General features: G+C 38.7%; 1 protein-coding gene across 4 annotated transcripts in view; it reads right to left on the minus strand.

Moving 5' to 3' along the window:
* The window catches only part of tmem201 (transmembrane protein 201), a 174,005-nt gene that overhangs the window by 120,609 nt on the left and 27,094 nt on the right, over positions 1-26,302 (minus strand). For 3 of the 4 annotated variants that reach the window (XM_043676180.2, XM_043676178.2, XM_043676179.2), the window contains 2 exons: positions 11,370-11,546; positions 5,465-5,838 (listed from right to left, as the gene is read on the minus strand). In XM_043676180.2, coding sequence (XP_043532115.1) covers positions 5,465-5,838; positions 11,370-11,546 — 551 coding nt within the window. Of the gene's footprint in view, positions 1-5,464; positions 5,839-7,575; positions 7,686-11,369; positions 11,547-26,302 lie in introns of those variants that run through there. The other variant, XM_043676181.2, reaches the window with a different exon arrangement.

The raw sequence follows: 26,302 nt of genomic DNA on the forward strand, positions 1-26,302 counted from the left end.
CCTAGTAACTCAATGGGTAAATAGACAAACTTCCTTAACTGGGCATTTCCTCTGCAGGTGACATTCCCTTCTATGACAACAATACTGCAGGCTGGCCAGAATCGAAATTAAAAAGGTCACCAAAAAAAGTTATTGAACCCAAGGAAACTAGGTACACCACATGTCTCAAAATTAAAATAAATCTTCCTTATGATTCTGTGCATAAATACATAATTTGTGATAGCTCTGACCCTTAAGCAATTCAAATCTTCCATACCCAATCTACATTTATCTGAGGCAGGTAACAAATGGAATACAATGATCTGATTTTTTAAAATATGGAACTGGAAGCAATGCAGCAGGCAAGTGGTTAGGGATAGAAAATCATGGTGGAAAAAGGGAAAAGAGGTTTTCAAAAACTAGCTGGCTATTCACCAGAGAGTACCGATAGTCTGGACCACATTATTTTGAATCACATCACTACTTTTAAGAAGGAAAAATAAAAAAACAGAAAAATCAGAAGAAAATCCCTTTTGCCAATGCTTCTCAAAGTGATGAGCCCACTATTGGAAAATTAGCTAGGGGAGATTTAGTCCTGGATTACACCTAGACAGTCTGGTAAAAGGTTAAAAACGAACAAAATCATAGTTAAAAGGTTAGCACTCATCTGACAAGCTAATTGATCAGCAAGAACCCATGTTGCATAACCTCTAAAGAAACTATTTTTATGCACAAAATCAAAGTTATTTCCCATTCACCCCAGATTTTAAAACACTATTTCTATTTCAAATTTTCAAGTTTTTTTCCCAAACAATGGTGAATCAGACTAAGCTGAACAATGTAAAACAAATTTTACTTTTAAAGTTATTTGGGAGTCATAGATGGTTTGGGAGAACGGACTTCATACTTTTGGAATCTAAAAAGTTTTGAAGTAATTACACTTTTTAAAGTAATTAGAACATTTTACTCCTGGACTACAAAAGTTAGAATTCTACATGATTCAGGATCAGTCATATGTTCAAAAAAATCTGAAAGGGAATAAGAGTTTTGGGACACAGGAACAAAATAAGCTCATTCACCCCCTTCTGAAAATTACAGAATGATTGGCATCACGATTCAGTGAGCAAATGGAACACACAAGATGTACAAGTCACAGTGTCAGGTTCCTTCCCTAGTCTGCCAGTGGAACTTAGCAGCAATGTCCTGACACAGATGTCTAAACCTCCAACAACTACAAAACCTTTCTTCGCACCAAGCATGATTCTGGTCAGGGCAGAACTATCCTGTGATTTTCAATTTCTTCAATTTAACTACTGCTCCTTGATGTCATTGTTTATCAAATATTACTTTGACACTGGGAACAGTCACTCTCATCTCTAACTATAGAGTTCAGCTCTTTGGAATGGTGTGCAGAATGGGATACAAGTTGAAAGATACAACACAGTAGTTTGACAGTATATACGTTGCCCCAAATTGAAATGTATGAACTATTGATTTTTAATTTAATTGATTTAATTTTTAAGAATTAATCTGTGGGATATGAGCATCTCTGGATGGCCAGCATTTATTGCTTGTCCTTAATTTATTACCTGGTACTTGCACTGGAAATAAATCAACTTTAAATGAACCAGGACACTTTTGAAATAATTAAAGTCACCGGCCACTGTTCTTTAAGCTTGGACCGTAAACGGAGACGGAATTTAAAAAAAAACAAGATAATTCAAGTGCCACCTAGTCTGAGAAAAGGAAGGTTTACAGGTTATATTAAAAGAGAGACGTGTCCAGAAAAATGGCAAACTTCCTCAGCCACCATATCACCATGATCACATCATTGTGAAACTGCTGTTTTTTCCATTGGTGACTTCTGCCCCTTCCTCCACCCTGTAACTTGTTCTGTTTTAACATGCTAGGAAGTGCATGTGTTGGAGGATGCAGAAGAGATTTTAACTTTTCACAAGTTATAAATGAGTTTTACAAACTCCTTACTTCTGTTCTGTTAAGTCAGTAAAGTCCCCAATAGTCCAGAGGACCAGACAGCTTATCTCACAGAGATACAACTGGTGCGGAGTTTAACTTGAAGTTGACTATGCCTCAGGCAAGGGTTAAAAGTGAAAAGGTGGTAACCCCAGTTGGTACAGGAATTGAACTTGTGCTATTGGCATCACTCTGCATTGCAAACTAGCCATCTAGCCAAGTGAGGCAACCAAACCCAACGTTATCTCAAATGATTAGTTAAATTGTTTCTCCATATATACCTTTACAAATGGTCAATCACAATTCATAGAAAATCACACCCCCTAAAAAGAAAACACAGTCATCTTCAGGAACAAGAATATATTCAGCCCTGAACTTTAAGCACATGAAGGGAGATTTGTGAATGGAGCGATGTGCTAATGTTGAAGCAATTATTCAACCAAAAAAAGTAGTCACTGAATTACTTTTAACTTACTTTTTTTTCTATTTTTGATCAGGCAATATCCAGATGATTGGACAGTATAATATTGAAATGCACAAAATTATTGATTTTGGGAGGAAGAGAAAAGGAAGCATATTATCCAAATGCAAAGATGTTACAGAACTCAGATGCAGAGAGATCTGGGTATCACAAACAAAGTCTGTATGCAGGTGCACCAAGTAAATTAAGAAAGCTAATAAAATGTTATAGTTTCTGTAAGGGAAACTGAATACAAAAATAATGAAATAATGCATGTTACACAGGATTTTGGTACTGTCTACACTACTGGCTACCTTATTTTATAAAGAAAGCAGTTCAGAAATGTAGGTGGGTTATCTTAAGAGGAAGGTTTGGACTGGAGGGCTTTGTATCTGCTGGCATTTGGAAGAATAAGTGAGATGAAATGTGTGATTTACATACATTAATTTTAAGGATGTGTATGTTAAACTAATGACATTTGTTGATGGTCCTTTTTTGTATGAAGAGAGTTAATAATCGAGTAGGTCAGTCTTTTTGGAACTATGGTTTTAAATCAGTATGTGTCAGAGTGCAGATGACTTTACGTCTTCTGGGACATCAGTGGACGAATTTCATGACAGAATTAAGGTAAGCAGAAGCTAGGATGAGCTTTTCTTTAAAACAAAACACCTTATTCAACTCAAACGACACAACTGAAATCAGATGCAAGAGTAGTTTTTCCTAGAAAAAGGAGGAGTTTGGTCATAGCAGTTAAGGGCATAGCTTACTTCAGCTTAGGTGTTTCAGTTTGTGAAAACTCCAGACCAGCAGTGTTTGCAAGAAAGATGCATGGGTTACTCAAAGTGGAGAAAAGGATGTGGGCAGTTGCAACATTTAAAAGACACTTAGATAAGAACATGAATAAGAAATATGGGCCAGGAGCAGGCAGGTGGGACTAGTTTAGTTTGGGATTATGTTCAGCATGGACTGGTTGGACTGATGGGTCTGTTTCCATACTGTATGACTATGCCCACAGCTTACAGGACTAGAACAGGAAAGTAGTAGTTAACCCTATTTTGATAGGAAAGGAAAATTTCTCTGGATTTTGATCAACTATAAAAACAATGGCACTGGAGAAAGATGGAAATTGTTCTACCTTGCATTTGAAATATTTTAAACTATCTTATATGTAGATACAGGTCATTCTGTTATAACGCATGTTTCGCCAATGTGATTGACGAATTGGGGACATGTTTCTAAAGCGCAAACCTTTAAAACGAGATTACAGCACCAACACTAAGTGCTGTTTGTGAAGTGTGATTTTTTCTATAACATGGGGTTGATGAGAATGCATCCATTGTGTTATAGGAGAACTGACTATGTAGGTTTATTTTGTATAATAACCTTCTGTTTTTTTTTTAAAAAATTCAAATATGCAACCTGTGTGGTGTTTTTTTGAGCGAAAAACAACTATCAAGGCAGATTTAATTGAGATTTGACTTGTTCAGTGGTAGCATTAGCTAAGATCATCACAGGAGACACTATTACATCTGATACGATCAGAGATATCTTGACAGGGCGATATAGAAAGGATGTTTCCTTTTATGGGAGAATCTAGAATTAAGCGGTCACTGTTTCAAAACAAGATGTTGCCATTTACAACAGAAAGGAGGAGAAATAATTTCTCAGAGGGTGATGAGCCTTTGGAACTTTCAGCCTCAAGACAGTGAAAGCAGAGTCTTTGAATATGTTTGAGCCAGAGGTGGATAGATTCTGGATAGGCAAGAGAATGAAAATTTATCAGCGTAGCTGCGAATGCAGAGAAATCAGATATACCATGATCTTACTAAATGGTGCTGAGCTCAAATCCTGCTCCTCATTTGGATGTTCCTAAGATGAAGTCATACAGACTACCTGCTTCAAGTTTGATCTTAACCAATAACAAAATTTGTCTAAGTACCCTGATATAAAAGACTTATTCCTTTGAAAAACAGGGTGGGTGGGAGGGGCACAGTGCAGTAAAAAAGCAATTCCCTCATGGTTGAATAAACCAATCTTGGTTAAAATCATTAAAGAGCAAAAGGATGCAAGCAGTCTTATTCACCTGGCAAAACACCGACAAGTGTCCTAAAGAGCCAAAGAGTCATACAGCACAGAAACAGACCTTTCTGTCTAACTCATCTGCACCTGACATACCAATCAGACCTCGTCCCATTTGCCAGCATTTGGCCCATATCCTGCTAAACTCTTCCTATGGCTAATACCCATGCCTTTTAGGAAAACGAATAAGCAGACTTTTCACAACCAAAATTGCTATATATCTTTCTGCAAAGAGAAGTGAATTTCCCCAGCTAAGACCAAGAAAATAGAAGTAGGTCATTCAGCTCTTCAAGGCCATTCTCCACAATTCACTACGATCATGGCTGACCATCCAATTCAGTACCTGGGTTCCCACTTTCTTCTAATATCCTTTTGATTCCTTCAGCCCTTAGAACGCTCTCCAATGCCTTCTCGAAAACACACACTTTTGTCCACAGTTATAAATCACAACACTAGATTATAGTCCAACAGTTTTACTTGGAAGTACACTAGCTTTCGGAGCGCTGCTCCTTCAGGAGGTTGTGGAGGCCACAATTGTAAGGCACAGAATTTTTAGCAAAAGTTTAGTGTGATGTAACTGAAATTATACATTGAAAAATACCTTGATTGTCTATTGAGACTCAATGTATAATTTCAGTTACATCACACTAAACTTTTGCTAAAAATTCTGTGCCTTACAATTGTGGCCTCCACAACCTCCTGAAGGAGCAGCGCTCCAAAAGCTAGTGCTTCCAATTAAACCTGTTGGACTATAACCTAGTGTTGTGTGATTTTTAACTTTGTACACCCCAGTCCAACACCAGCATCTCTAAATCATGTTTTATCCACCACTGCTTAGCGTGTCTGAATTCCACAGGCTCAGTATACCCTGGGTGAAGAGAGTTTGCATCATCTCAGTCATAAATGGCCTTTCCCGGGACCCTTAAAACGCTGTTTTTCACACCGCACGTAATGGAATAAGCAAGGTCTCACCTTATACGTCCAGCCAGAAGTACAGCCAATAAGCAAGTGAACAGACCAGTGGTAACAACGGCCATTTGGTGGTTTTTCCCATACTCCCACATTGCTTGCAGGTTAATTAGCATTTCCTCTGGCAGCACATCTTGCAGCTGTTCCCAGCGAGTGGCATTCTCAACAGGCTCAGATGCTGACATAGCTTTGTTGCTGCTATTGGATAGATGTGACATTGGATTAACCACATGCATTTCAGCAGGTGGTTTCTGGCCCATAAATGAATCACCTGATCCATATACTGCCATGGCAACCAACACAGCGCAACTAACAAAGGCCACAAAACGAAGAAGTAACACTTTCAGTGGGGTGGAAAGGCTGGAATAATGAGAATTCTGAAAAATAAAAGAGGGAGTAGTTAGAGGCACTGAACACATGGAATCTGAGCCACATCTCGTGTTAAAAAAAAAACCCCACAAACTTTATAAAATCAGATGTAGAATCACAATGATACAGCACAGAAAGAGACTATTAATTTTATCATTGCTGTACCAACTCTTTCAAGAGCTATCCAATTAATCTTTAATCCTATCCTTTACCCAACGCCCTGCAAATGCATCCCTTTCAAATGTGTCCATTCTCGTCTTGAAGATAAGTGAATTTGATTCCATCATTCATTAAACACTCAGCTTTTAACAAAATTAAACCAAAGAAAAATTGTAGCACACAAAGAGGCTATTCTGTCCATTGTGTAACATCAACTGAAAACTAAACTCGCTGCCCATTCTAATTCCAGTTTTCAGCAGCTGGTCCTTATCTGTGCAGGTTACAGCACTTCAGGCACAGAACCAAGTGTCTTCCAAGAGTTGAGGGAGGTTTCCATCCGCACTACCAATCCAGGCAGTGAATTCCAAATACACACCACACTAAGTGAGAAAAGGTTTTCCCTCACGTCACCTCTGATTCATCAACTAATCATTTTAAAAGTGGCAAGTAATCTCTTCCTAGGTGATTTAGGTTTTTTCTATCCACTCCATCTAGGCCCCTCGATTTTGTACACCTCAAATCAAACTCTTCCTTAGCCTTGTCTTGAGGAAAAGCAACCTTTAACATTTTGAATCTTCCCTCATAACTGCAATTTTAAAGCCCTGGCAACATTACATGTGGTGCCCTGATCAATATTTAGCCCACAGCCAACACATCAGAAACAGATTTCACAGGCACTTATCTTTTGCTGTCTGTGCAACTTTACAAGCTGATTGCTAAACCACAGTACTCAATAAGCTGTAATGCATTTTTCATAATCTAAAGAAGATTGAAAGGCAAGTCCCTTGCTTGTTAGTGTGATACCACTACACAATCGTAGATTTCACGTTCAGACTATACGAAGTTAATAAGTCATATCTACTGCTACACACAATTTCATAGGAACACACTTCGAACTAGGAGAGCAACATAGTATAATACAGTTTAACTAGAATAGAAGGGATGTAACTAACCCACAAGGGTGACTATTTTCACTGAAGAGGAGAAAATTGGTCACTCTACTAAAACATTTTTCTTAACAGCTTGGAGCAAATATCCCTGTGGCCTACATAAAGAACAAACTTATTAGGGTGGAATGTGTTCAGATTCTTTCATTCTTGTGCACTTCAATAAACACCAAAATCAAAAGTATAAAATTCTCTTCATTGTGGGCCAGAAAGAACTAAACATCTAATACTTGCACATACCTGGTTTGAGATGAATTTTACTGGAATGAGCGAGGTACATATAACTCATCTACATCCAAAACTAACACAATGAGAAAAGCTGTCAACATCAAAAAGCATCCCCAAAAGCTATTCTTTTTATCTCATTCAGAAAGGATAATTTATGTTTTCCCCTCAAAATTCACAAGTCTAGTTTACAACATATACCACAGTTTAACTGTTTACACTTGAGAACTAAAATAGTCAACAGTAGAAGACTGAAACATCTGTATCTATTTGCTATATACTAAAGGGATGATTGTTTATCCATTCAGCATTTATAGCACTTTGAAACCTCTTTCTTAACACATTTATCCATAATTATTTATTTCTGCCAAATTCCTCTAAGCTGTCTTATTATATTGCAAAATGGCAACTTACTGACAGACGAATATAGGTTAATGCCATTACAATACAAGGCACTCCCAGTCTTAAAACGTTCGAGAGAGAAATGTTACGTAAACATTGGTGTTTGTAAATTCAGTGGCAAACTGTAAAAAACAAACAAGAAAGTTCTTGCTATTTGAGCTTAAGCAATTTGGGAATACCCAAGTAATTCAGCATTAGCAATAATCAAAAATAAATGTGTCTGCCTTGTGTTCCTATTCAGCTCCTATTGCCAGCAAGATAATTTCTTGATAAGAAGATTAGAGTTTCCCTTGGTCAACAGAGGAGGCTGATTGAGCAACATTGCTTTGAAGAGGCAACCATTTGCAATGTGTGTGCAAGATTGTACATGCGTTTATAGTTCAAAGCAAGGACTACCTGCTGCAGAAAACAATTAACTGACAGAAATACACCTCAACAACATAAGCTGTTATTAAGGGGTAAAATGGCCAATGCCTTGTGATGACACAGGTACACAGAATTACTACTGGCTTGTTAGTCAACTGGTGCCTGTGCATTGTTTACCCCTCAGGTACAGCATGTCTGCATTAGAGATCTACAGCACACAAACAGGACCTTCGGTACATCATGCCCATAGTGGTAAACAAGTACCACCTAACCATTTGAATCCCATTTTCCACCACTTGGACAATAGCCGCTGCAGCTCAAGTACAAATCTGAATACTTCAATGAATCTCTTGATTCTGCACTGGAATTGTCATTTCAGATAATGTGCTCAGGTCTTAGGGATTAAACCAATGATCTGTTGACTGAAAAGGTGAGAACATTACCACTGAGCCATGGTCAATATCATAAAATAAGCTATTCAAAACCTGGTTTATTCAACAATAATGTCGCTAAGGTTTTAAAATTGCTGTTATTAGGAATGATGTTATTAGGGTTAAAGTTTATTTTCCTTAGAACTGAAGTTGCTATTGAATTTATCTTAGTCCTTTTGTACATGTTGTAATACTTTAACTTCATTATTTTGGAGGGTTGTAATTTGCCACATTGCTCAGCAAGGTCTCTGATGCCCCATTGGTCTCACCCTACCATTAATAGATTCTTTCATTCTGTTGCTTACAGTGTAAGCTCTACTCAAAATACTTTTAAACTCTGACAATCTAAGTTACAGCTTCAGCAACTAGACACCCCACTCAACCAGAATGTACCAATGGCATTTCCTACAGTCAAAGGTTGAGATCCGCACGTTTCACTCAATGAAATTGGACTTAATCTACTGTGTGACACATTGTCAGAGTTGCTTAACCAATGTCATAAACTGCACATTACAGAACATATGGATATTAGAAAGAAAGTAGGCCATTTGAGCCCCCCCATTACCACTCAACAAGGTGACCATCAATTGGTCCCAGGTCTCAACTTTCTCTTTAGTGCCAGCCCAACACAGCCTGCTGTCAAAAGAATTCTCAAGTTACCTCTTGTCAGCTTGCTAATTACTTCCATTCTAAGGTCCTTACAAAGCAAACTATGGTGATCCCAAATACACTGCTTGAAAGATTTAATATCTTTCAAAAAAAAAATTGCATAACTGCTTAAAGAAAAGACAGAGGGCCACTGAGAAAGAGGAGAGCTGCACTAATTGGACATTGCTACCAAAAAGGCTAATTGGACCAAAGGGTCTCCTTCAGTGGTGAATCAATCATTCTATGACTGGCTTGAAATGTAATTTGAACCATCACTATTACATTGCATACAGAAGTGGCTTGAGAAACTGAAAATGAACCAGTTTTAAAGTTAGCAACTGAATTATGAATAGTTTACTCCTGTCAGTCCTCATCATCTGCTTAAAAATGTCCTTTTTAGCACTTCAATACCCGGAAGTAACAAAGGCAATTTTTGAGAGAGAAAATTACCATGGAGAGATCACATTATGACCTGCAGATTTATTCAAACATTACAGAATTTAACATCCTTTCCAGTAAAGAAACCTTCTAGCTGTAGTTACATGATGAATAAGATCGATTACAAAGTACTCCCTTTGGATTTCTGTTGTAAATGGATGATCTGACCACACTTTATTGACAGAGGCGAAACATGAATGTAGTTTTGCTCAATGAGCTGGAAGTTTCGTTTTCAGATGTTTTGTCACCATGCTAGGTAACATCTTCAGTGAGCCTCCGAATGGAGCACTGGTGGTGTAGTCTGCTTTCTATTTATATGTTCGAGTTTCCTTAGGTTGGCGATGTCATTTCCTGTGGTGACGTCATTTGCTTTGGTGTTCTTTTTCTCGGGGAGTGGTAAATGGGATCCAAGTCAATGTGTTTGTTGATAGAGTTCCGGTTGGAATACCATGCTTCTAGGAATTCTTGTGCATGTCTCTGTGTGGCTAGTCCGAGGATGGATGTGTTGTCCCAGTCAAAGTGGTGTCCTTCCTCTTCTATATGTAAGGATACTAGCGAGAGTGGGTCATGTCGTTTTGTGGCTAGTTGACGTTCATGTATCCTGGTGGCTAGTTTTCTGCCTGTTTGTCCTATGTAGCGTTTGTTACAGTTTTTGCAAGGTATTTTGTAGATGACATTAGTTTTGCTTGTTGTCTGTATAGGGTCTTCCAAGTTCATTAGCTACTGTTTTAGTGTGTTGGTGGGTTTGTGGGCTACCAGGATGCCAAGGGGTCTGAGTAGTCTGCAGTCATTTCAGAGATATCTAATGTAGGGGAGAATGGCTAGGGTTTCTGGGCGTGCTTTGTCTACTTGTTTGGGTTTGTTGCTCATTAGTGGGCGGCACGGTGGCACAGTGGTTAGCACTGCTGCCTCGCAGCGCCAGAGACCCGGGTTCAATTCCCGCCTCAGGCGACTGACTGTGTGGAGTTTGCACATTCTCCCCGTGTCTGCGTGGGTTTCCTCCGGGTGCTCTGGTTTCCTCCCACACTCCAAAGATGTGCAAGTCAGGTGAATTGGCCATACTAAATTGTCCGTAGTGTTAGGTAAAGGGGTAAATGTAGGGGTATGGGTGGGTTACGCTTCGGCGGGTCGGTGTGGACTTGTTGGGCCGAAGGGCCTGTTTCCACACTAAGTAATCTAATCTAATCTAAATCGATGGACTGTGTTCATTGGGTATCCGTTCTTTTTAAATACACTGTACAGTGACTTTCCTCTGCTCTGCGTAGTTGCTCTGTGCTGCAGTGTGTGGTGGTTCATTGAAATAATGTTATAATGCAGCTTCGTTTGTGGATGTTCGGATGATTGCTTCTGTAGTTCAATATTTTGTCAGTATGTGTTGTTTTCCTGTAGATGCTGGTTTGAAGTTCCCCACTGGCTGTTCATTCTACTGCGACATATAGGAATGACAGTTTGTTGTTGTTTTCCTTCTCTTTAGTTAATTATATGCAGTAAGGGTATTATCGATGGTTTTTTGATATATTTCAAGACCATAGCTAAATAAAGCAACATGCTCTGATCACCATTCTGTCAACAAGTGCTTCAAGAGAGAGTACCAAATAATGAGAATTAATGATAATGGATTTGACTTAATGAATCAAAACAGGACACAAAAGGGGTGCCGGAAAACTCAAAAGTTGCATATTGCATTCTGGATAAACAAACAAAAATCAAAATAATAAGTGAAATGTCACCAGAATCCTGCAGAGAGAAGTCACAACAGAATACTCGTCCCTTTTTCTAACAGGTTTTCTAACCAAGTCTCAAAAGTCAGAAGCTTCATTATCAAGTCTCAGAAACTGCCACCTATGTCTTACATACTCTCTCTCTCCTGTCCAGCTAATGGATACAAATAAAATAAATTAGTGATTTTGCATCTGACCTCACCTGCACAAAGGTTTTATCTGCTTCTCGACGACGAAGTTGATGGTCAAATAGAATTGCCCGAATCTGTCGGTCTTGGTGTTTGATATAATACTCCACTGCTGTCTGACAGGGACGGCATAGCTTGTAGGTCTGTTCAAGATGGTGTTTATATACCTCAATTTCTTCTTCATATTTATCCTGAGAGAAATAGGAAAACATTGGTCAATGTCTAAATCAGTGGAAGATGTATGTTTTCTAAAAGATGCAACTTGTTTGCATCCAAATGCAAGAGATTTTACAACATAGAATAGTGTCATTCATAAAGAGCTTGCCAAACCTTTCCATGCTGTGACCCTATTTCAAAGTTTGCAAACTATCACAACTCCTCAGCAAGCAGGGAGGGAGGGCTTGAGGGGGTTGCAGTGCCACCTCAGAGCTTAATTTCAGCTTGTGATCCTAAACCCAATAAGATTTCCCAATAAGAGCTGCCTCACTAAGTTCTGATTCCCTGACGTATTAAGCTTCTCTTTTTCACTTTTTTTTAGAATGGTTTGTGGATTCTGCTTCAACTAAATTCCGAGTTCAAAGGCAAGTGGAATTTGAAAACTTTCATTAAAAATGACTTAGGTTAAATCATCGAAACAAGTGATGTTGGGTATTGGATAACCAATGCCATGCAGCACATGAATAACACAATCTGAAGGACTTGCAGTTGGCACAGAGTAGCATTAAAGGGGCTCAAGATCAGATTGTCCTTTGACAAGGCAATTTGGCTTGCCTGCTTTACTCCCAGATCATTCCCTCACCCAAAAATTTCAAAAATCAAACATATTACTGTGAACATATTGGTTTTGCATTAAGACAGAGCATCCAGTTTATTACCTCCTGGAGACAGTTCAACACAAGAGAATAGAAGGAAATACTGGATTTATGTTTTGGACATTTCTTACTTTTTTGTCCTTACAGAAACACTAATAATTTACATTCTAGCAAATCCTCAACAGTCAGAGACACTGGATGCCTTATCAGAATAACAGACAGCAAAAATATAAAAAAACGACAAGGATGCAAAATTATAAAACTTTATCATTTTAGTAAAGCTTCATAATTAATATTTTTCAAAGTATTTGTTCTCCTTTGTAAGTACTGTGTAAATTGATTTATTTCAAGGTATTTTCAAAATCTCACTTTTAAAGTAAAATTCAGGTAATTAAAAATACTTTTGGAACATTTTATTGAAAAAAAGACAATTCTGGGGAATCATGACTTCAAGTAATTGTCTGGATTCACTTCAGGAATCATGCACCTAGGTTTTAGCGTGGTTCTGTTAGAAGTTTTTTTTCCCTCCCAGACAGTGGAAAAACTTTATTAAGTTGGGATAAGTCTGCTGAGGAATACACTGCTCAGCTCTGACTTTCTGGAGCACCACTATGAAGCTAATGCAAAACTAGATTGCCCTTGGGCAACTACATCTGGAAGACTTCTCAATAGTGCTTCCTGAGCAAGCTGTCTGCACCAACAACCAACTGCATGCATCTAATGGCATGTGCTAAAACACCAACCATATGAACATATGGTTGAAGGAAACAAAACAATAAAGTAACTATTATAGGCCAAAAATGCCTTTTTCCTCCAAACTGAATGATGAAAGGATTTGAAAACAAGGATGAAAATATTAATAAAAGTATTACAAAACCAGGAACCAATTCAAGCCAGAAAGCACATCAAGACTTGATATGGTCGGCAAAGTTTTGAAAAGAGCTCTAGTTTACAGAAGGTAGACGACTGGAAGCCAGCCAAAAAAACCATATAGGTGTGTAAAAAACATTTCAACTGAACACAGACCAAGACCGGAGGTGTGGTTGGAACATGCTTTCTTTGATAACTTCTTATTTTGGCCTCAGATTCATTTTATACTCATCTTGAATTTGCATACAAGCTTGTTGCAGCTGAGAACCAAGAGCGAGAACTGTTCAGACATGTTTTAAACTGCATGCAAGTAAATAACTGCTCAGCACTCCTCCCCCTTCGCCCCTCCCACACAATTGATATATTGAGAAATCTTGATGAACTATTTTAGAAATAAGGATAAAAACGACTGCAGTCACATTGTTATTTGACAGAAAGCTATGGACGTTAACCTTTGATGGGATCCTATTACACAGTATCTGTAAAGACAGATGTTAATCCTCAAAATAAAACACTTTGTCTCAATGACAAACGCCAAGAATTATCTGGTGAAAGTCTCAGGACCCATACTCTAGAAACCTGCAGCCTTGCTTTGTCTGAAGAGTGGAGACTTCCTAAATTATTCAGCTCACCTTCAGAAGGTGAACACTATTTATTCACAATGTCTCAAATTAACTAATCTTAATTAGTACTGAAATATGTTCCTTATATGTAGTTGCATTAGACGACATCTTTTGTGCTCTACAAGCTTTCAAAGCTATGCCACTATCAAAAATCTGTCAGATCACAGACACAAAGCTCCTTAAAAAGTATCTTAAAGTAAATAAACTTCTTGACTTGAAGTTCAGCAATCACTTACAAAATACACATACAGTATTCAACCATGAATACCAACAAACAGGTTTGAAATGTAAACAAAATAGAATTCACAAAAAGTTAAAGCACCAAGTCAATCACTTTCAATTGGAAGTCAAGAAATATGCCTATGACAAAGACATTTTCCACGGTGTTCTCCTGTTCCAAAGGAACTGTGCGGCAAATCCCAAACAGCTAGTGTTTCGTACCCCAGGCCACTAGTCATTTTTAAGTGTGTAACCTATGTATGTAAATAATTACAGGCAACACACTCTCAATGATAGCACCAGAGTTCAATTTAATCCTCTTGTTGATATTTGCATGCGCGTATTTCCGTACTGCATCACTCAGTTGTATTTCAGGCTCGGGAATTAAGCCAGCCACGTGGGCAGCATTCACCTTAGTCAGGAGGTTGTAGGATCAAATTCCACTCCAGAGACTGCAGCATACTTTTAAAAAAAATTTATTCACAGGATAAAAAAAAAAATCGTTGGCTAGTTCAGCACTTACTGTCTATTCCTATTTGCCCTCTCGGGTGGTGGTGGTGGTGGTAGTGATCGGCCTTCTTAAACCACTGCAGTCCATAAGATACAGGCACACCTACAGTGCTGTTAGGGAAGGAGTTCCAAGATTACCGAGGAACTGGGATATAATTATGAATCAGGATTGAATGTGAATTTAAGGGGAACATGCAATAGATAAAATCAGAACTGGCAGCTACTGATTTATTTGGTGTCACCTGTCACTATATGGTGAAACCTTTGGACAGGTATCAAAAATTTAATTAAGGAATTAAAAACCTCTCACAGTCAAGTGTAGAACTGCAACACAACGGTTCACCCAATCAATGCTACTACATAAATAGTTGATCTCTAGAAAGAACACTAATGAAGTGCCTGGTTTACAATGGACAACCACAAATATATTAGCCCTCATTTTAATCTGTGCAGCCAAAAAAATAGAACAGTAGACCATTTGTCTTGTTCAGTCTGTTCCACCATTCATTAAAATCACAGCCGATTCTAGGATGGTCTCAGCTGGACTTTCCTGTCTGCTCCCTCTAGCCCTTCACTCCCTTCTCAGTCAAAAATACTTTTTACTTCAGCCTTTAATAAATTTAAATACCAGCTTCTACTACCTTGAGGAAGGGAATTTCACATTCAAAGAACATAAAAGTTATGAGTCTTAAAGAAAAGGTTGTCTTATTTTAAACTTTCATCTCTAGTTTCAGTCTCCCTGATCTCAATTTTTGACGGAGTACAGAATTATAGAGATATGCAACTTTCATGATTGTCAGAGATTCTAACACATTGGTTTACCAATTAAGTCACAGCTAAACCAGCTAAACTTTTAAACTGATCTTATTTTGGTTCCAAAGTTTATTCCAGAATTTGCATGAAAACATGATAGAACACCAATAGTTCGAATACTGGAGAAAATCTATCTTAATTTGGTACTGAAATTTACTGATATCTAGTTGATAAGATTTTGATTTATCTGGGAAGTTCTTGCATTACTGGAAATATTGTGAAGCAACTAGTAATTGGGATGATCAATTTTGCATGCAGTCTAAAGTTACACTAAGTATTAGTGTGGCAAGAAGTGGTAGGAATTGTTTTTTGAAATAGTCAAGTGTAATCCTTCACTAATAAGCTGATTATGTGTGATAAAAGTATGATAAAGCCACAAATGTGAGTTTCATCAGTTTACAGAAAAACATTTACAACTATTTAGTTCAATGAGTAATGAGTTAGTGGAAGTAACCTGCAGTGTACATGAGATTTGTTGTTGCGTGACTTGGATTTGAGGTGCCATTACTGGAATGTAGCATTACAAATCCAAGTGCAATGAATACACTGACTTTTGAGTGGATTAAAGCAATAAAAATATTAGCTTCCACAAAACTATTCACCCAAACCACAATTTGGATCCACCAATGCAATACAATTTCAAATAGTGCCAAGAACGCTCCCTTTTCCTTACAAAATATCGATGCATCATTTACACCAACACACCATCTCTCCAAAACCAAAGAATGGGAGAGGGAGGAACCTCTATAGAGAAACACAAGATTATGAAGGGGATAGATTTGAAAGAAAGAGGTTGTTTCCACAATAGCGAGCATAGCCTCAAAATAAAGGGGAGCAGGTTTAGGACTGAGTTGAGGAGGAACTTCTTCACTCAAAGGGTTGAGAATCTCTGGAATTCCCTGACCAGTGAAGCAGTTGAGGCTACCTTGTTGAAGGTTTTAAAAAGGCAAAAATAGATTTTTCAACAGTAAGGGAGTTAAGGGTTATGGTTAGCAGGCAGGCAAGTGGAGCCGAGTCCATGAAAAAATCATCCATGATCTTATTGAATAACAGGTTCAACAGGCCAGATGGCCTAATCCTGCTCCAAGTTATGTTCTGATGATAAATCCTTTGCAAGCCAGTTATGTCCATATTTCAATTTCCATAATGCATAAATGTTTGTGACATAAGTAAAATTGGGAATGCTCAAGAGGTGAGAATTACAGATCACAAGCTGGTTATGGGGCTGAAGGCTTTCGTGGATGTAAGGATATTGGATCATAACTAATTTAAAATTTAGATTTCACTTAACCAGGAGCAACTGTACATCAGCAAGCACAAGGTAATAAATGAAATGGGACTTGGTCAGAGAGTTGAAGCACAGGCAGCAGAATGCTTGGCCTCAAGTTTGTGGAACAGTAGAATGACAGATCAGCCACATGTGCTTTGAATTGTCATGTCTGGAGGTAACAAAGACATGGATTAAAGTTTCAACAACAGATTGTCTTTCCTCTATCTCTGTACATGCTATGAAGGTGGAAGGTGGAAATTATAACATCACAAATGTGATGATGAGAGTTGTCAACAGTTTGAGGGGTGGTGGGTTGGGAACTGAAAATGATGCCTCCAGTATTCCTGATATTTTACTCTTCCACATAACAACAGCCAAATGTTTTGCTGCCCATGCTTCAACTCACCAAGTCCCATTTATCACCCCACTACTTGCTGACCTGGAGTAACTCCTGGTCAAGCAAAGTCTAAATTAGTTATTCTTACCAGGTTTGTTTGCTCAACAGTTAAAATGAGAAAACTCCACCACTATCTCTCTCTTTCTGACTTTGTTGGACACCACTTTCAAAAAGCTTTTTCTGCCTACAAATAGGCAGATGAATTGAACAAGTGATTTTCAACAGCTCAAAATAAAACCGAAAAGACCAACCGCATCACTATAGATCTGACCAAATGATGAGGCATACCCAAACAACAGTAAACAGCAACAGCCGCTCAAAAGCATGGTCAGCTTATAGGCTGATTATACCGCCATTATATACAATAGGAAACATGAAAATGAGCTCTAACAAAACCAGTTGCACAGAATCCCACAATAGCTGATGAAAATGCAAAGGTACAGAGACATGGAAAGAATTGTACTTCAAAGACAAGAGTACTCTTGAAATCAAGTTAGTGTAAAAGTTCCATCATGCAAGAATAGACAAAGTCAATTTTCCAAGTTTCTCTTCAATTTTCAAAGGTTTTAATTAGGTTTATATCGGCAGCCTGAACAAATAATGCAAGTGACACATGGTAAAACGGGGAACAAAGTTGATTTTTTTAATTCCACCTTATTAAGGGTTAAACTCATGCTGCATACAATCAAGCCAGAAATCTCACTCCTGGTCAAAAGGGACTATCACAGGGAAAAGATAACATGAATTTTTTCTTCAGAAAGCCAGGTTATTTAAATTGAAGTTCTAAATGCAGCCAGTTACATGACGAAAATCTCCAACATAAATCTTTTGGCATAGTTTATACTTCAACAAACCAAGTAATTAAATCACTGTCATGACAATGCAAAATTTTATAGTTTAACTGCTCACTGAAACTATTATTGCCACATCCTACTTTGCAGCAAAACTCCCACTCACACATCACTCTGACACTTACTGACCTACGTTGGACCCTACAAGAACTAAATACACTTTATTTGGAAAAAATAAACCAGAAAATGGAAATTTGGATTCTAGCCCTTCCTTTGTAGCTCAAGACAAAAACTATAACCACCTGGTGATCACTTATTTATTATACAAGTGCAAAACAGCACCAAACATTAATCATCCTAGGGACTAAACTGGTCATATTTTACATTGTGATAATTCATGGAATAGTGGGCTAGACTTTCAGTGCATTCTTCCCATCAGGGATAAGCAATGCCTCAAAAGAAAAATTCTCAACTTTATTTTCAAATCCCTCCACTGTGCTTATTCCTTCCCTTTCACTCATCTCCTCCAGGCCAACCAGCCTCCCAACATATCTGTGCTCCTCCAATACTGGTCTTTTGCTCATTGCTAAAGCCCTACGCTCTGAAATTCTCTCCCTAAATCGGTTTCTCACCTCTCTCTGCCACTAAGAGTTTCCTTAAAAACTACCTTCGATTTCACCTTCCCAATTTCTCGATATGTGTCGGCGTCAAATTTTATTTGGTAACACTCTGGTGAAGTGCCTTGAAATTTTTATCTAAATTAGGAACATGTGATACAAATACAAGTAGTTTTGTTGTTAATGTCTACATTTGACTAAAAAATGTGCCTCCAAATATTGTTGGTATATTTAGAGATGAAAAACATTTGTATTGAGGTATTATTTGTTGGAAAATAGAAATGGTGTTTTCATATATTCTAACTCCATTATGCAAGAAAATGCAGGAAGATGAACACCTATAACGAGGAGTGTGGTGACTTAACCTATAGGATAACCCATTTCTACTTCTGTTAAAGCAGTATAAGTAAAGCATACAAACTTTTTAACTGTGCTATTATACCCATTAGAACCATACCCAAATTGCAATTTCAGTTCAAAAGCTTTATGGGCAACTCAGTTGTAGTGGCCAAAGTCAGGAAACCATTTTTTAAAAATTAGAAAACTTGGAAATATCCAGCAAGTCTAGCAGCATGGGTTTGAGTTTCTGAAATATTAACTTTCTATAAAAAAATGCTACTATAAAAGTGGGTATTTCTAGTACATGCTTTTAATTTCAGATTTCCAGCATCTTCAGTATTTTGCTTAAGTAAACAAACCACAGGTTTCAACAGTTTGTTAAAATTGATGAATAGGCAGATCTAGACTAGCATTAACAGAAAAGAGCATGTAAAATTCATCCCATCTTTGCTTAAAATGCCCTGTGGCAGTGGTAGAGTCTCTCCCCCAGACTAGGAGGCCTGGGTTCAAGTCACACCTGCTCCAAGAGTGTGAAATAACATCTCTGAACAGGTCGATTAGAAAAATAGGTTAAATAATTTTTAAAAATCATTGGTGCCAGAATTCAATCAACTGGTGTAACTAGAGCACCCTCTACTGTAATAGAAATGATATTGTTAACCTCACAATATGCTGTATTATATTCTAGGTTGCAGCTTGTTTAACAGTAATCAGGATGCAGAACAGAAACTTTAGGAAGTAGCTTGCACATCCCAATTACATCAGGCCAATAACAGAGGGTTGCACCTATCAATGTTTCCATTTAAAATAAAATTAATAGAACATATTCAAGAGTACTGCTCCAAAATGGAAGTTTATTTGCGGTCACCAAATTGCGAATACTGAATGATAAATTATTTAAAGTCAACCACATGCCATTAGTACACTAAAACAGTTTGCATTTCTATAGCACCTTTTAACATACCAAAATACTTCAAGGCACTGTCCAAATAAAACTTGATGCTGAGCCACAGGAAGAGACATTTGGACAAGAGACCATGAATGTTGTTTCGGACTGAAAAGTGGAGACTATGTGGGAACTCGAGAGATTAAAGAGCTACCAGTAGACAGCTAAACAGATTTTGCAGAGATTTTGAATGATTGGAAAACTGGTTACAAAAAGGTAGACAGGAAGGGACTTGAAATCAAGGCTAAGAATTTTGAAATCAAAGCATTTTCCAATCAGGAATAAAGGGAGATACTGAACACAGGAGTGATGGATGAACAGGACTTTGTGGAAGATTTGGGCAGTTGAGTTTAGGATGAGCTACAGGAGGCTGGCTATGAAAACACTGGAATAGTTAGCAGATAGACATTGTGTGGTCTTGTTGGTTGTCTTGGCAGTCAGAACCTTAAAAAGGGAAACTATGGCAGTGTTCACCCAAGTACAAAACACTTGTCAAGACTGCAGTTTAATACTTTGTCAAATATATCTCAGAAAAGAAAAATGTATATGTAGATCAGTATATCAACCAGGCTTCAAATGAGACTTCAATTGAGTAAATGCCTCACCACCCACTTCCAAATAATTCAGTTACCTTCAGTTAACTTCAATTAACTTGGACAGGCTTACATTCATACTGTCTTTCTCAAACTCAAGACATCCCAAAGCACTTTACAGCTCATTAAATATGTATAAAGTATAGTCAGAATAGTGTTGCAATATAAAATAGAGAAAGATAGCAATGAATTCAACACAAAATATACTATTTAAGCCAAAATTCAAAGTATGTACTCAATCAACTATATTCTGATCTTAGGTGAGAACACTTGCACTGCCAAGCCAGCAAGAATTTAACATTGCTAAGCCCATAAATAAAATCAATGCTACATTAGAAATAAAATATACTTTACTTGCAACGTTAAAAAAAGGGAAGCTAAATCTTCCTTTCTCTGTACATTAGTCCATTCCCTTCTTAATGCAAGTCTACCTACAGCAGAAGGTTCAAATGACAGCTCATCACCACCTTCAAGGGCAACTAGGAGCAGGCAATAAATGTTACCTATGCTCAAGTCTCATGTTAATAAAATAATAATAAAATGCTTCCATGAGAAAGCATGTCATGATTAAACTATCCTATGATTGAGAGCAAAGAAAAATGTTGCCAAAGTATATTTGGCAGCAAATTCTATTTGTATTACATTACTATTGAATGGAGGATTTGCAGATAACTGCAAAACAGTCTTTAAACTCTACTGGAAAACAATTTGTAGTTTAATTTTATTGGCAACTGCTTTGCTAGAATGGCCTGCATACATAGAAGCTGCGTAGATTAGCAGTCAAAAATGCTTTACAGAGAACCAAGAGCAAAAGGGATGTCATGCAAAGGAGTAAACTATTAGGACAGATAATGCAAAAATTTAGTCACACAGGTTTTAAAAGGATGGCCTTTAAAAAGAACAAACAGGGTGGCAACTTTTGAGAAAATTCTAGAAGGTCAAGCTTGACACAGCCCCCATTTGTGGGAGGGAGGGTGATGGCCATCTACAACAGCCAAAATTAAAAACACCCAAGCTGCCTTGTTAATAGCAAGCAAGGTCTGTACTTGTTGCATCTGAGCATGTCTACCCATTCCTCCATCTCCCTCCATGAAAAACAAGGCCACTCATTCTGCCTCAAATACTTACTTATTCCAAACCAGGATTTCTATGCAAAGGAGGTGCTAAACTCCCTTCAAACTTATACTCACTAACATGCCATTTGCTAGTCACCTTGCACCTCACTTTTAGTCTTTAGTTTACAACCACACAGCGTAATCCTATATTAGAGGCCTAGACTTTTGCCCAAATTTCTTAAGATAATGTGTAAATTGGTTCTTCTAAATTTAAGACTAAATCTTCAAACTCCATAGCTAGTGCAGATTTGACCATGTCAAAGGCAAAGGGCAACCTAATGTTAATGACACATTATCACACTTCTGGGTGCGAGATAAATCTAAGCCTTAGGTCACATTTTCCCCCTCAATTGTCAGAATTTATGATTCCCCATCATGTGTCTAAAATTAGGAGGAGATTTATAAACAGCTTGGAATTTGAATCTCCTGCCTTAAATCAGAGCTAAGACAGCAGTTTTCCAAACTTCAACAAATTTAATGCAGATTCCACAATAATGTAACAGTACATTTAATTCTCCAAAATACAAAAATATTTAGGGCAAAAAAAATTCGGCGCAAGGCTTATTTCCTGATAGAAATTACTCCCAAATCAATAGAAAAACAACTTGATTGCAATGTGCAAATGGGAGGAAGATCATGACTTCATTCACGCTGTTCTAGTCTTTGCTTCCGATTCCAGCTTGTCTATACTAAAACACTGAAAATACATTGGTGAATTTTCAATTTATGCAATGGATATGCCCATTGCTTTGTTATTCAGTCATTGGAAATGGCTAGGACTTTGTTTCATACAAATATGAATGTACAGCATAAGTAGGCCATTCAGGCCTTCAAACATACACGGTCATTCAATAAGATCATGCTGATTTATCTGTGTTCCTGATTTGACATTCCCATCAGCCCTGATAATCTTAAAAATATTCAATCACCTCCCCTGCCTATAAGACAGAGTGTTCCAGGGTTGCACAACCCTCAACAATTTTCCTCATCTAATTTTAAGTGTACCCCAATTCTGGACTCACTATCAAGGCAATTCAATCTTCTAAAATGTCAATTAAATTCACATCAACTCTTCTAAACTCCATGGATAGGATGAATAGATAGAGTCTTTTCCCTAGGTGGGGGGGGGGGGGGGGGGGGAAAGAGAAGAGTCCAGAACTAGAAGGCATAGGTTTAGACTGAGAGGGGAAGGATATATAAAAAAAAAAGAGATCTAAGGGGCAACTTTTCTTACACAGAGGGTGGTACGTGTATGGAATGAGCTGCCAGAGGAAGTGATGGAGGCTGTTACAATTGCAACAATTAAAAGATACCTGGATGGATATATGAATAGGAAGGGATTAGAGGGATATGGGCCAGGCGTTGGTAATTGGGACCAGATTGGGTTAGGATATCTGGTTGAACCGAAGGGTTTGCTTCTGTGCTGTACATCTATGACTCTGACACACACTGTGCTTATCCAATCTTTCCAAGATAATCCATTCATTCCAAATGTAAAACTACAAAATCTCATCTGAACCACCTCTAATGCACATACATCCTTTAAGGAAAATACAGAGGTGTGGATTATTATCTTCATATTGCAAACACAGGCCATGGTGTTGATATGTAGCACGTGCTAAATGGGATAGACTGAACAGATTTAGCAACTCAAGACTGGGCATTCACAATGCATTGTGGATGGCACTGGGGCTCAGTGTCAGTGGGCCGGGTTCGATTCCAGCCTCGGGTGACTCTGTTTTAGAATTTGCATTTTCTCCCCATGTCTACGTAGGTTTCCTCCAGGTGCTCCGGTTTCCGCACACAGTCCAAAGATGCACAGGTTGGGTGAATTAACCATACTGAAACTGTCTGTAGCATTCAGCAACGTATAGACTAGATGGATTAGCCAGGGTAGACGTGGGGTTACTGGAGATGGTGAAGGTCTGGGTGGAATGCTCTTTTGAGGGTCGGTGCAGACGCAATAAACCGAATGGTCTTGCTCCACATTATAGAGATTATATAATCAACAGTACCCAAATTGCACTCCAACAAAATCTGCAATTTTATGGCCTGGCATATGCTTTAAGCTGCCATTACTATTAAGCCAGTGGACCAATCCTAGTTCAATAAAGAGTGCAAGAGGTCAAGCAACACCAGGCATAACCTAAAAGTGAGTCATCAAACTAGTGAACCTAGAAAACAGGACTATGCACTTGCCAAAAAAAGCATAAAGTGATGGACATAACTAAGCAATTCCACAATCCCTGGATCAGATCTAAACTTTGCAGTCTGGCCACGGTCAAGAATAATGACTCGTGCACAACTGAACTGCCTGGAGGCGGCAGCTCCACAAATATCCTCATCCACAATAATAGAGGAGCCCAGCACATCAGTGCAAAATATTAAGCTGAAACATATGCAATGGTCTTCAGCTAAAAATGTAGAGTGGTGATCCATTTTGGCCTTATGAGATCAAACATCACAGGTGCCACAAATTTGATTCTCTCCATGTGATATCATGAAACAGTTGGAGGCACTGGATAAGAGTATGGCAAGAATACTGAAGACATGTGGTCCAGAACTTGCCATGCCTGAAGCTCCACACTGCCACCTAACCATTTGCCTTGTTATCTCTTTTACACAAAAAAGGCAAACCCAATCTAGTCAATTACAGACCCAGCAGTCAACTCTCAATCAAAGTGACGGAAGAGATCATCAAGTGACGGAAGAGATCATCAAGTGACGGAAGAGATCATCAAGTGACGGAAGAGATCATCAAGTGACGGAAGAGATCATCAAGTGACGGAAGAGATCATCAAGTGACGGAAGAGATCATCAAGTGACGGAAGAGATCATCAAGTGACGGAAGAGATCATCAAGTGACGGAAGAGATCATCAAGTGACGGAAGAGATCATCAAGTGACGGAAGAGATCATCAAGTGACGGAAGAGATCATCAAGTGACGGAAGAGATCATCAAGTGACGGAAGAGATCATCAAGTGACGGAAGAGATCATCAAGTGACGGAAGAGATCATCAAGTGACGGAAGAGATCATCAAGTGACGGAAGAGATCATCAAGTGACGGAAGAGATCATCAAGTGACGGAAGAGATCATCAAGTGACGGAAGAGATCATCAAGTGACGGAAGAGATCATCAAGTGACGGAAGAGATCATCAAGTGACGGAAGAGATCATCAAGTGACGGAAGAGATCATCAAGTGACGGAAGAGATCATCAAGTGACGGAAGAGATCATCAAGTGACGGAAGAGATCATCAAGTGACGGAAGAGATCATCAAGTGACGGAAGAGATCATCAAGTGACGGAAGAGATCATCAAGTGACGGAAGAGATCATCAAGTGACGGAAGATATCATCAAGTGACGGAAGATATCATCAAGTAGCAGCAATTCCTTAGCAATAACCTGGTCACTGACATGCAGTTTGAACTCCACCAGGGCCTCACCTCACCACAGACTTGATTCAAAGATGGAAAGTTTACAATTTTGAAGATTTGTAGCTCAGGCTGTGGATCAGGTTGTAAGTTTGCTTGTTGAGTTGGTGGATTAGTTCTCAGATGTTTCATCAATTCACTTAGTCATTTCTTTCATGCATGTAGGATGAAAGCCATCAGGAGCCAAGGCTTACCAATCTGCAGTTCCATCAGTTTACTCTATCACTTGCCTAGTCATTACAATTTCATCAATTCCTCTCTCCTTCAACCTCCAGATTCACAGGCATTACCAGGATCCAGAAAGTGACGGTGAGCTTTCTGAACAGAACTAGATGGCTTGATAGTTCGTTACTTCAGACAACATGTCAAGGACAATTCAACCATATTTACTGAGTGTCTGAAATCACAGGCCACACCAGGTAAGAGTGGCAGATTTCCTCCCCTAAGAACATGAGAGAACCAGGTGGATTTTCAATGATAACCAAGTAGCTTCTTGTCCAACATCATTACAAGCATTTTCACTCCAGATTTATTCAATAAGGTACATAGAACATAGAAAAATACAGCGCAGTACAGGCTCTTTGGCCCTCGATGTTGCGCCAATCCAAGCCCACCTAACCTACACTAGCCCACTATCCTCCATATGCCTATCCAATGCCCGTTTAAATGCCCATAAAGAGGGAGAGTCCACCACTGCTACTGGCAGGGCATTCCATGAACTCACAACTCGCTGAGTAAAGAATCTACCCCTAACATCTGTCCTATACCTACCACCCCTTAATTTAAAGCTATGCTCCCTCGTAATAGCTGACTCCATACGTGGAAAAAGATTCTCAGGGTCAACCCTATCTAAACCCCTAATCATCTTGTACACCTCTATCAAGTCACCCCTAAACCTTCTTTTCTCCAATGATAACAGCCCCAAGTGCCTCAGCCTTTCCTCATACGATCTTCCTACCATACCAGGCAACATCCTGGTAAACCTCCTCTGCACCCGTTCCAGTGCCTCCACATCCTTCCTATAGTATGGCGACTAAAACTGCACACAATACTCCAGATGCGGCAGCACCAGAGTCTTATACAACTGCAACATGATCTCAGGACTCTGGAACTCAATTCCTCTACCAATAAAAGCCAGTACGCCATATGCCTTCTTCACAGCACTATTTACCTGGGTGGCAACTTTCAGAGATCTGTGTACATGGACACCAAGATCCCTCTGCTCATCCACACTACCAAGTATCCAACCATTAGCCCAGTACCCCTTCTTTTTGTTACTCTTACCAAAGTGAATCACCTCTCACTTACCTACATTGAACTCCATTTGCCACCTTTCTGCCCAGCTCTGCAACTTATGTATATCCCGCTGTAACCTGACACATCCTTCCTCACTGTCAACAACTCCTCCGACTTTCGTATCATCCACAAACTTGCTCACCCAACCTTCTAGCCCCTCCTCCAGGTCATTTATAAAAATGACAAACAGCAATGGTCCCAAAACAGATCCTTGCGGAACACCGCTAGTAACTGCACTCCACGATGAACCTTTACCATCAACTACTACCCTCTGTCTTCTTCCAGCCAGCCAATTCCTAAT

Source organism: Chiloscyllium plagiosum, unplaced genomic scaffold, assembly GCF_037043375.1.
Source record: "Chiloscyllium plagiosum isolate Xiang-an unplaced genomic scaffold, Cpla_swu_hap1 HiC_scaffold_37, whole genome shotgun sequence".
Taxonomy (NCBI): domain Eukaryota; kingdom Metazoa; phylum Chordata; class Chondrichthyes; order Orectolobiformes; family Hemiscylliidae; genus Chiloscyllium; species Chiloscyllium plagiosum.